Source organism: Cyprinodon variegatus, unplaced genomic scaffold (genome assembly GCF_000732505.1).
Source record: "Cyprinodon variegatus isolate N-32 unplaced genomic scaffold, C_variegatus-1.0 Scaffold22, whole genome shotgun sequence".
Classification (NCBI taxonomy): Eukaryota; Metazoa; Chordata; class Actinopteri; order Cyprinodontiformes; family Cyprinodontidae; genus Cyprinodon; species Cyprinodon variegatus.
The window spans coordinates 665271-677892 of NW_015150475.1; the positions used below are offsets into that span (position 1 = coordinate 665271).

The 12622-nt window shown below is 38.2% G+C and overlaps 1 protein-coding gene across 1 annotated transcript; it reads left to right on the forward strand.

Moving 5' to 3' along the window:
• The first annotated feature begins 3809 nt into the window (after positions 1 to 3809).
• arl14ep (ADP ribosylation factor like GTPase 14 effector protein) lies at positions 3810 to 12510 on the forward strand. The gene is made up of 5 exons (XM_015391034.1): positions 3810 to 3995; positions 5900 to 6095; positions 6175 to 6300; positions 7994 to 8034; positions 12085 to 12510. The coding sequence occupies exons 1-5, from the start codon at positions 3925 to 3927 to the stop codon at positions 12311 to 12313; spliced, it is 663 nt and encodes a 220-aa protein (XP_015246520.1). The 5' UTR covers positions 3810 to 3924; the 3' UTR covers positions 12314 to 12510.
• The last annotated feature ends 112 nt before the right edge of the window (positions 12511 to 12622 follow it).

A 12622-nucleotide genomic window follows, 5' to 3' on the forward strand; every position in this document is an offset into this window, starting at 1 on the left:
GAAACAAAAAAAATTAACTCCCTTTATCTACAAGTAAAATCTTGTATAATATTACATTAGAAAGTATTAAAATTTAAACCGTGGGGCACTGGTTTAACAAAGTAATTAGTAAAAATCCCCAGAGAAAACAAGTGGGGCATCAATACAAAGATAAAGTCAGCAAAGTTTTGGGTGGGAAATATTGCTTCCTCACACAGTACCAACAGAAGCAACTTTTACTTGAAAAAGCTAAATAAAAATTTCCCACATTCTGCAAAAATCTGAGGCGAAACAAAGTGGTCAGTAATCTACAGAATTCCCAGGCGCCACTCGGATTCTGCCTTCTCATGCACGCCCTAACAGAAGAAGAAGTGATTCATTTACTGCTAGCAGATCCTCCCTGAAGATTTTGACTTTTTCTGACCCATCTGCAAGATTAACACTGGGTGGTTGTGAGCAGAGAACTATGCTGGGTCATTGCAGAAGCGGACCAGATAAAAAGATGCAAGCCACACTGGATTTACAGACAGGTGCATCCAACACGGCTTATCAAACTGACAAAGGCATCACTAATAGGAGGAAGTAGGAGGCTTGGCATCGATTTTAATTTCTCATTGTGAATCAAAAAAGTCGTTGAATCATAAATCACATTCGTTTAACCTTTGAGCAGGTTTTGGCACACGGCTCCAGCATTTCATACAACCACTACATAAGGATAAGGAAGATATTACTGCCGTGAAGCTTATGTCTGGGAGTATTTCAACATTATTCTATGGAGAAATCAGGGTTTCCATGTTTTCTTTAGTTAAACACACCATGCCAAACATGGCACCAAATATGTTCACTTTAGAAGGTCCCATCTATTGTAAAATCAGTTCTTCTCAGCAAATCCCATTACCTAAATTTGATCCTTGTAGCATCAGATTGCATATATATCCTTTGCTCATTCTTATGGTTGTTTATTCTGACCTCTAAAAAGGCATCACATTACTTGAGAATGTGTTAACTGTAGGGTTGTCAAATCTATAAGTATTGATACTCAAACACTCACTATACCCAGAAACAAAACTAACTTGGCATAGTATTTATGCCAAGTGTTTGGATATATTTGCTATTAATTGTAGATTTCTTGATTATTTCATTATTTAGAATAATACCTCAAACAACCTAAGAATATTATAAAACACTAGTTTTATTTATTGTGCGTTTTATATAACTATTAGAGTAGGTAGTTTTCTTTAAGAAAAAATGTTCCATATTGAAATTGAAAAAAAGTGAGGTTTTTTATGTTAAATACGTTTTGGGGCCATTTTTATCCCCATGTCATCAATAATCAAGTATCAAATATCATCAAGGGTATAGATAAGCATCTTGACAACCCTGGTTAAATGTTTAGAAATGAAGGATATATTGTGGTTATTAGGCTGTAAGTTTGCACAGGTTTCAACGTGAACTAAGGAACAATAAATGACTCGGATGTTTTAGCATAACTCTACCTATTCTTAGCCTGGACAGAGTCTACCAAAGTACATATCTTAATCCTCTCTAGCAAAAAAATGACTTATTTTGCTTTTGCTCACCTACAGCGAATGCCCAGGAGAAGAGCAATGTCTGAAACTATTGACATTTCAGCCACACTGCATCAAACACTCGTTTTCATTAATATAATTTAAAAAGAACATCGTTAAAAAGCAATCATAACAGAGCAGTGGGGTAGAAGCTAGTTTCTAAATGGTCACAGAGGTCATATGTTTGCATCAGTTGGTCCTCCTGGACAAAACAGCCATACAGTACAGTGTGATTAATAATGTAATGTCTGATAACTGAACTATCCGCACTTTGAAGTGACTTTTATGTGTTTTTTTTCTAACGTTTTTAGTAGAGGTGTGGGAAAAATATTGTTTTTGCGACAAATCGTGATTTTTTCCAGCCTGATACAATATCGATCTTTCAATTCCTAGAACCGATTTTTAAAAAATTATATTTTTTTCACCTAAAACAATGAGGGAAAATGGGCTCAGCACTCTGGCAGATGGTCGTGGAGAACTTTCGCTGTGCAGCACAGCACTAAACCTGTAATCCAGGCAGTCACAGTGGAAGACGTGGACTGACTCAAACCCCAAACAACATGGATACCAAAATAATTAAATGATCAATATCATCTGATAAACATATACAGTACACTGTCTTTTATCTATACATTTCATTTTGACAGCTGGGGAAAATATAGCAACACATATTGCGATTATATGGTATTCTGATCCAATTATCGTGATACGCATCGTATCAAAACACCCATGCCAATACTAACCCCTAGTTTTGAAGTGTGTCACAAAGAAAAACTATAACTGTAAATTAACAGTCATTTTTTACTATTTTTCAAGGATGCACTTTTAAAAAGATGAAATTGCCCAGTGAGCTGTTTCCAAACGAAATTTCTTTTTGTTTTACACTTGTGTAAACAAAATTACAAATAAAATCTGTCTAAAGAGTCCCTAAAAGCCTGAGGAAGTGGGTGGCACACTGATTTAGGTTTCCAGATAAACAAAGGAGGAAATACTGATTACCTGATTGGCTTTGGTCAATAATGCTGTGTGTTTTCATGCAAAGTGACATATCTGAACGGTGGAGTCATATGTTAGAGGCTTTATAGTGACAGAGCTGGAACTAGATTTAGTTTCACCCCACATTCGCAGCTAATATTAGCCAAGTTAGTTATAGACTTTTGGCTAGTTATATCAGACGAGCCAAAGGTGGGTTATCATTGCTTCAGATTCAAACGTTAGGAAAGAAAAGAGGTAAAGGTGGACTTTTTTACCTACAATTATTATTGAAACAGCAATTGGGTTGTTAAAGGGAGATTAGCTTGATCGTCAACCCACTTGGCAAGGCCAACAAACATGCACGTAAGGACAAAAACAAGTTTAACTTGGACACCGGAGCACATTTCTGCTTCCAAATCCTACAAATAAACTAATTAAAAGCCGAGAGAGAAAACCCTGTACTTGCCAGAAAGTTCGCGCATCAAAGACGAGTTGTTTAGTCACTAAATTAGGAGATTAAGTCATGTACGTGATTCCTAACTACGGCTTTGACAAGCCAAGCTAACACGTTAGCATTACAGCCAGCGTAGCTACGTCACGTGACTGACGCCCCGGAGCACGTGGGCGTTTGCTGCCCCGCGTTTTGTCTCAAAGGAATCCGTTTGGTTTAACAAGAGTATGCTTGAGAAAATTAAATGCTTAAATAAACTCAGAAGCTTAATCAAAAGCTTTAATAATTATCTATCTATCTATCTATCTATCTATCTATCTATCTATCTATCTATCTATCTATCTATCTATCTATCTATCTATCTATCTATCTNTATCTATCTATCTATCTATCTATCTATCTATCTATCTATCTATCTATAATAATGTCACTGTGCCAAAATGGATGGATATTTTATGGATAAAATAGTGCATAAGATGAGTAGTAACTCAAAAAATACACAAAAAAGCAATAAAATACATAAGATAGCACAGTAACAATGATACACATTATTGTACATTCAAACTTTGAGCAGCGTTAACAGAGATTAATTAGATGTTGGATACAGTAATACTAACATAGAGCAATGATCTAGAGTCTTTATTTAATACTTTTTACATTTATGACAAAAGTAAAACCTTTAACTTGCAATTGTAAATACCAGGTGTTATTTTGTAAAATAGAAAACTATTCCTACGGTTTAAAGTGTGTGTGTGCGTGATCCTTTTTTTCTGTTATTCACACAAACGGCCACTAGAGGGCGGACTTCATATAGAGCAAACAGGAAGTTTAAGCAGAAAAAGAGGAAAAACGGAAGATAACAGTCGTCCGACTGTTTTCTTATTTGTTTTTTCCTGCACGTTTGGAGCTTATTTACGCATTTTTGCATAGTTCTCTAAAACTCGCATCAGCATGCCGGTGATTTGTGCGGCACCGGGGTGCAACAACAAGTTTGTTAAGGGGTCGGAGATAAGGTTTTACAGGTAGGTTTACTATTGTTATAATAGAGTCGGACGTATTTGGGGTTTTTGCTCCAGAAAACCATGTTTCCCCACATTTAATAGGTTTTAATCGATGGAAAAACCGTCTATTTTTTTTTTTTTTAACCGTACGTGTGTTTAAGAATTTGAAATTAGAGCAAAGGTTTTTTCTTTGTTTGTTTGTTTTTATTTTATTTTTATTTTTTTTAAGCAAAGGTCCTTGATTACATAAATAATAGTGTAACGACACGGTTCTCAACACAGTAGGTTGCTTTTTAAATAGTTGAGTAATAATACTTCTAAAGATCCCTAATATTAACTTTTCCATATTAAAAAACGGTTTTATATTATATAATAAAAAAAAATGCTTATTTGTGTAATAAATCTCAGGTTCTCTAGTTTTTCTTAAACAACTATGCTTTAAATTTAATTGAATTTCTCCACCTACATTCTTTCATCAATTATAAAACTATTGAGAGAGCTTAAAATAAGAATGATGGGGAAACATCGATGCTTCCAGCTATGAAACCAAACAGTCTTGGGGTCTGTCTCATTTTTGCTTTCTAGTTTACCTGATTTTATTTTTAAATTAATCCAAATCAGACAGCACTGATTAACACCTCCTGATATTTAACGCATCAGATCAATATCCCAGAAACGTAACTTCCAGCTCTGAATGAAAGTGTTACCTTTGTTGAAAGACGCCCTTCAGTAATGTTAAGAAAACTGTTGGAAGAGTGAAATTATTATCTTGTAAAGTGAACTTTCTTTCATGTTACCCTTTTGACAATAAGTGTATGATGTCTTTTTAAAAAAATAATGTTTAATTTATTTTAATTATTGAAATTTCATCCAAATAATATGCTTGAACAGTCTTTCCGACTATTACCAGCAAACCAATTTCGTAATTATCGGTAAGCAGAGACTGCTGTTGCTTAGGGGCCCCTGACTTCTTAGGGGCCCCGTCACTGATACCTGGTAGGCCCCCTACGCAATTGTGGACTAGGACGTCTCTTTGCAAATGTAATGGTACCAAAAATTCCTTTTAAACCCATCTGATGCTAGATTGACTGACCGGACCTTATTTATACCCCAAAACACGGCAGATTTCAACATGATGGTGAGCCGTTTAAACACGACATCAATAGCAAAGCAGACAGTGGTACTTTTAATTACTATGTTATTAACTGTGTAGAGTTCATTAGACGGCTGGTAAAAAATACACTAATATAATATGTTTCAAACCGCAATAAAGCTCTTAAAAGAACGATGTATTTGAGTATTTTATTTTTTACAATATAACTTGGAATTATGGGTAATCCAGAGCGTAGATTAAACCATAACCGTTATGTACAATGTGTTAGCGACGATGGATACCAAAAATAGGTACTTAAGCAGATTCCAGAAAAGGAAAAAGAAAAGAAGAGCTCCTGGAAAAACGGAAAAAACTTCCCAAAAAAAAACATTCTTTCAAAGAACCATAGAAAGAGAGGTGGACTTTGCTGCTACAGTGAGTGAAGATTGCGACCAGGACATGAATGGAGAGAGCGTGGGTGAGATGGGAGGGCTGTGAAACTCAAGGTAGCCCAATAAGACTCATTTTATCGCAGAATGTACTGAAGTAAATCCATGTCTAGTGAAGGTGAAGAATGATGAAATGATGAAGTGTGTATGTATGGGGCACATTTCAGGTCGGTTGTCTACGGTGGCAGCGGCGCGGGTAAGGGGTGTTGTACTTCATATGGGGCCCACCCAAAATATGTTGCTTACGGGCCTATTGTTGTGTCGTTACGCCATTGCAGCAAACATAAAGTGTTCACTTTTCACAGGTTTTAAAAAGGTTTCAGCCACAGTGAAACAGTCCAAAATCCCACCACCTGCTTTATAACATCTCCTCTTTTTGTCAGATTCCCTCTTAGCAAACCTCAACTGGCCACCAAATGGGTCCAGAGCCTAGGGATGAAAAACTTTATCCCAACCGCCAACACCTGCCTCTGTTCTGAGCACTTCAGGACCGACTGCTTCAGGGATTACAATGGAAAGCAGTTCCTGAGGGAGGACGCAGTGCCCACCATATTCACCCCAGGACAGGAGACATCAAAGGTGACAAACTTTCCTTGTTTTGACCCATAACCATTTTGTTTTCACATGAAGTAATCGGATAAATCTGCACATTTTACAGATTGAACTCCGTAGAAGAGGAGTGATACCCAAGGAAACCAACGTAAGCAATCAGATGGGGACGCAGGCAGAGAGAGAAAGAGCGAGAGAGGCAGCTATGCGCAGAGACAAGAGAGGAGGCATGAGGGTGAGGTTTTTTTTTTTTTTGGTTTAATACATTGAAACCTGAATATTGAGATACATTATGAAAAAGAAAAGGCCGTATTCATTTCTTAAATTATGTACGTTTCCTCAGCATTTAGTAAAACTGCCTGTTGAAGTGTATGAATTAGGACAGACATGTTGGGATTTTTACCTAAGTCATTTGGACTGACAAAAGAGGTGAATTTTAAAAGCACTTTTCTATTGTTTCCAGCACGCTACATTCCTACAGCGGTAGGTTGCTTGGGATTAAGCGCCTTTCCCACAGGTTAATCCGCCTGCAGCAGGAGGAAACTGAAATCAAACCCCTGACTTTTCTTTTGCAAGGCTGCTACTCTCATCATGCATCATTTTGCATCTGCAAAACATTCCAAACGAAGAATTAGCGAAGTGTTTAAAGGAATAGTACACCCAAAACATGATTAGCCTTCATTTTCTACTCACCCCCATGCTGAACAACACTCTGGAGTACTTTTTTGATATCTCAAATGCATCTGGAGATCTGGGAGGCTTCTTGCTGTCTGCTGACATTCAAATAATGGAGGTCTATGGTGCCCGAGACAGAAAGGTCCATAAAAGTCCACAAAAAATGTGTCAATATTCCTCCATACTGCTCGTCCAATGTATTCCAAGTGTCCTGAGTGGGTAGCATCCAGAATTTACTCGAAACGAAGTCATTTAGAATGTTTTTAGAGCATAAACAGTAGTGTATAGGATTTCCTAAAAGCGCGTTCACGAGCCTACGGAAACCGCGGCAGACCAAACCAGATGAAAGTGCGCATTCAGCGCCTGCTCTGCCGATAATGCAAGCGTAGAAGAAGAAATGTGCTGTTTACCTGTGCAAAGAAAGAAACAACGAAAGAAAAATGTCTGAGGACTTCAGTGTTGAGGAAGAGCTTGAGTTCTTTGCTGAGCTGAATGCGCACTTTCGTCTGGTTTGGTCTGCCGCGGTTTAAGTAGACTCATGAACGCGCTTTTAGGAAATCCTATACACTACTGTTTATGCTCTAAAAACATTCTAAATGACTTCGTTTCGAGTAAATTCTGGACGCTATCCACTCAGGACACTTGGAATACATTGGACGAGCAGTATGGAGGAATATTGACACGTTTTTTGTGGACTTTTATGGACCTTTCTGCCTCGGGCGCCATAGACCTCCATTATTTGAATGTCAGCAGACAGCAAGAAGCCTCCCAGATCTCCAGATGCATTTGAGATATCAAAAAAGTACTCCAGAGTGTTGTTCAGCATGGGGGTGAGTAGAAAATGAAGGCTAATCATGTTTTGGGTGTACTATTCCTTTAACAATCTACTCTAAATGCACAAGTGTCTCGGCTTCAAAAGCTTAGGAATGACATCATCATCAGGGCTTTACCACATTTTTTAAAGGCATTGTCAATTAATTATATGTTCATTTCTAACTTTTACTAACTGAGGAAATAAAAAGGAAATAATGTTGTTGATCCTGTTGATATGAAGCAGGAACTATTTATACTGATAATTGTTTAACATTGAGGAAACAAAAGGTTAAAAAGTGTATGTAAATAATTTCTGGGTTCACTTCTAAAGTGATTTGAAATGGTGCAAAAAAAGATGGCCTTATTTTTGTTTTTACATCGGTCTTAAGTTGTCATGGTCATTACCCGGAGCTGATTTATTGGATTGTCAAATGTTTCAGGGAGGACGAGGAGGCCGTGGAGGAAAACAGCTGTCCGACAGGTGAGGTCACATTGCTGCTTTAAATATCTTCACTGAGGCTGTTTTAGAGCTAGACTAGAGCTAAAACTTGCTGAACAGCAGAAAACTGGTTTGGTTTTTCTCAGTCAGAGAGGGATGAATATAGATGGTAAATGCTTTGATCAGAAGCATTAACTATGTGGCTGCAGTTTCCTGCTACTGTTCACGGCAGGTGGAAGGTGTTTTTCACGTACGCTATCCAAACTGCAAGCAAACCAAACTGGAAAGTTGCTGGCAAGTTTCTACATTTTAGGTCAATTTAGGAATTTATAAGCTGTTTCAGAGGAGTTCTCATAGCGATCTGCATCAGCAGTGCTGTGTCTGTCTCACTGCCAGCTCCCAGATCAGCTTCTCTGATTGGTTGATGTGGTGCATCGTGCAGCAAAACTCCAGCAGCTGCTGCTTCTGAAGCGCGTCACGCACGTCAGTTACTCAGAAGCTCGTGAGGTGCTGCCTTAGCTGCTCAAACTCGCTGCGGGACCTTTGGCTGCGCCATGATGCACGTCAACAGTTGACTTTGCATATAAGCTAGCTGCTCCTGCTGCTTCTGCAGCCTGTGGTCTGAACGTAACATACGTTTATGCTGCCATTCAGAAACATGCTGTTCTCTAATAAAACTAAAATGTAAAGCATAACAACAATAAGGTGTTTTAGTATGTTAACCAGTCACCTCTCAGCTGTATGGCAGGAGAGTTTAGTGTTGTTTGTAATCACATTTAAATGCTGAGATTTCTGTTTCTCGATCAGCTGAGGCCCCAGAAGGCCACACAAAACGGTGACCTCTGACCCACACAGCTTTAACCTTAGATTGTGTTACAGTCTGAAACACAACTAAAACACAGTTTTGTAGAAATGGGAGGTTATTCATTTTTATGTCCAATCAAAACAGAAAGAGTAATAGTTATAACCCAGAGGACCTTTCAGGTGTAAAATAGTTTTACAGCAGTTTCACTCTCTGTTGAAATTTCCATAAATGAATGTTACTGCTACAGACTGTGATCTTTTACATTTGTGGCAGAGAAGTGATCAGAAGGAGCCCTGATCAGGTTTTATACCCCACATCTTCAGCTAACACAGCTGCCACAAACATTGATCACTACTTTTTTTTTTTTTTTACATTCTGCTACAGTTAAAATATAAAGCTGATAAAAAACACAATATTCTTAGCACCGCCCCTCTAAGGATTTCCCTCAGTAGTTTAGGTTTAATCAAAATGTCCTGCTTCCCTATCAGTTTTCTTTTTCTTGAGTGTATTCTCCGACCCTGATTATTTGTCTTTACACTGATAGTTGAAGTAGAAGGGCTGAAAGACACATTAAAAAGTAATCCCTGTTCTTAGTTTAGTTTCAACAGCTGAAGGTTAATTGTCCTTCTCCTGCTCCTGATATCAAAGGAAACATCGGGTTTGTCTTAGCATGTTAACTAACAAATGCAGACTCTTCTCAGAAGTAACATTTATTTTAGGTCTGATCATTTTCCCCCCTTTTGCTGAGAATCGAAGCTCCTGGTTTCTTCAAATGGTTTCAGTCCAGTTCTTTTAAAATCCTTTCTGGCTGCAAATTTCCACAAAGATTCAGAGTGAGTTTGCATCATAGAATATCTCTGTCATAAAACATTCTGGTACTATTGCTGCATTGGTTGCTAAGCTCAGCTTTTAAACAGTTGTCCTACTTTACTGATGCTTAAAGAAGAGAACCCCTTCCCTAAAAAATAAAATAGAATAGGAAAAACCCTTTGTTGTCCAACGAGCAGCAGAATCATTACTTTAAAAGTGGTCGCACAATGCAGACCTGAAAAGTGCAGAAAAATAACAGACTAAGGGCCGGATTTATCAAGATCCAATTTTGCGTGCAGTAATTTGCGCTCGCAAACTGGAATTTTGCGCGAGGGGCTGAACCATGGTTTGCGGGTGATTTAACAAGAGCGATTGCGTAACTGGTGACAGGTGCAAAACTGTTGGAGACGCCCTATTTAAATGATGGTTTTGCTCGTTTTGTGGTTTGCGGCATGGCGAGTTTGGACAGCAGAAGGCGCAAAAGGAAATTCGACCCCATGGAAATGGAGGTATTGGTGGATGAAGCCAACAAACATTTAAGTGAGCTACAGCAAAGAAGTGTGACTGTCACACAGAGGAACGCTATATGTGAACAAATCTGTAATAAAGTAAATGCTGTTGGTGAAACCTTGCGAACAGTGGATGAAGTAAAAAGAAGATACCAGGATATTAGAAGGTGAACCAAAGAAAAACTGGCATATAACAAAACATCTGCGAACAAAACAGGAGGGGGCACAGTAGATGAGATGCCTCTGACCAGCATTGAGGAACAAGTACAGCTGACGCTCTGTGAGGAGCAAATCACTGGAATTGCAGCTCCAAAATGTCAATGCTGGATAAACGATATGTTTTGATGATCGTTTCCTCGTTCATTCCAAAAATATTCACACGGAGTGAAAAAATGCGTTCTCTGCGTCTCCTTGCTTCATTTCCATGTCTCCTTCTTGCGACAATAACCGCTGCCATGTGTGCGCAATTACGCATACAGACCATTTGCACCTTCTTTTGAAACGTGTTAAATATAGAGTCAGATACCGTTAGCAAAATTGCTTTCAGGTTTGATAAATCACTTTGCGAGTGCTAAATTAATATATTTACATGTTCTCCTCCCACAAGACGCACTTTAGCGTGTAAACGCCCAATATTGAATATTCATTGCAGAAAAAGTACTAAATGGATAAGAGGCGCTATTTAGCACGTTTTAAAGACCAAATCCTTTTAGCACGCTGTTGATAGATCAGTTTGTACATTTTTTAGCGTGCGCAGTGAAATGCTCACGTTTTTATACACACAAACCTTTGATAGATCCGGCCCTAAGTGACAGTTTAAAAGAATTTAAAAAGCTCTGTACTGTTCAGTGTTTTTACAAATATAAATACTTTTACGTCACCCAAAGAATTAATCATCAATAAATAATCAATCATAAACAATAAAATATTCAATAATAATTTTTACAGCAGTGGATATAGGAAAATAGCGACACCAAAGATGTGCAAAATGACAGCAGTATGTTATTTGAGTCATTAAGAGGGAAACTGTGCAAAAAAATAAGCATGAATGTAACAACTTATTGAGATTTTTGGGAACAGTGGTTGTTATAAAGTCTTTCAGCTGCTAGGAGGAAGGATCTGCGATAACGCTCCATGGTTCATCTAGGATGCAGTAGTCTGTCATTGAAGGGGCTTTCTAGTTTAACAACAGCTTCATGCACAGGGAGACGTTATCTAAGCAGTAATGTTAGCGCCTGCTCCTCACAGCCTAGATCATTTATAAAAACGGACAAGGTTTGGCATTGAGAGGAAACGCTGACAGATAAACCCTATCCGTCAGCTGTTAGCGTAAAAGATTGTTGGAATAAAAGGTTGTCAGACATGAAGTTCCAGGTAGCGTCGTTGAAATTTGCGTTAATTCCCTTTTTCTTTTTCTTTTCTTTTTGATTCATTTAACTGAAACTTGATGCAGCTGCTGGGAACAGATTTCTAAAGTTATTAAAAATATGCTGTAATTCTTCCTATTATTGAGAATTTAATACAGAATGGAAACTTTTCCACTACAGCTGTATTCGAACCAGATTAATAAAAAACTCTTCTAATAGTTTTCAGAAGCCTGTTTTTTTTTTCCTTTTGGCTGTAGTTTGTTTAATTAGATTAGTGACATCTGAATTTGATCCTTGTTTCATAATGAAGTGAAAGACAAAACTGTCCCCAGGTTTTTCCTCTCCTCACTGACTCCTTTTAATTTAGCTGACATTGCCACTCCTCGTTAGACGCTGGCAGCGCTAACAGAGATGTACGCGGGGACGGTTTATATTTGGGGTGATAAAATCACACTGTCATAATGTGCGATATAAAACAAGTGGAAAAGTAATTATAGAAAGCAACTGAGGGGGAAGGAAGAGGCTTCAAGAAAATGGAATTAGATCGTTGCATCTTAGGGAACAGACCACATCTCGTCACCTTTAAATCTGTGTCATGCAGGCAGAGCATCGCAGCCAAAAGCAGAGTGTACGACAGCAAGGGCCGGCTGCTCTCCAACGGCAAAGACATGTGCGACTGCCTGGATGTGGATTGTATGGGCTGCTTCTATCCCTGCCCTGAGTGCGGGTCAAGAAAGTGCGGGGTGGAGTGCCGCTGCGACCGGAAGTGGCTCTACGAGCAGGTGGAGGTGGAAGGTGGAGAAATCATCCGGAACAAATTTGCAACCTAACAACTATAGCTGCCTTGTTAATTTTTTTTCTTTTCTTATTTTTCATTCAGAAAAAGAAAATCTGTAATCAGCAGCTTCATTTTTCTGATGATTCAGCTTGTTGCAACATTTTACAGTGCGATGCTTTGTATAAAGTAGGTTATTTAAAGGCTCCTTTTCAACATGCCAACATGTAATAATAAAAATTTTTCTTTTTATTTCTTTCCACTGTTATTATTCCACTGTCATTAACAATAACTAGTTAGTTGATTTCCCATTAAGGTCAGAAACAGTTGTCCTCAATGTGATCATGAACAAAGTTTCAACATT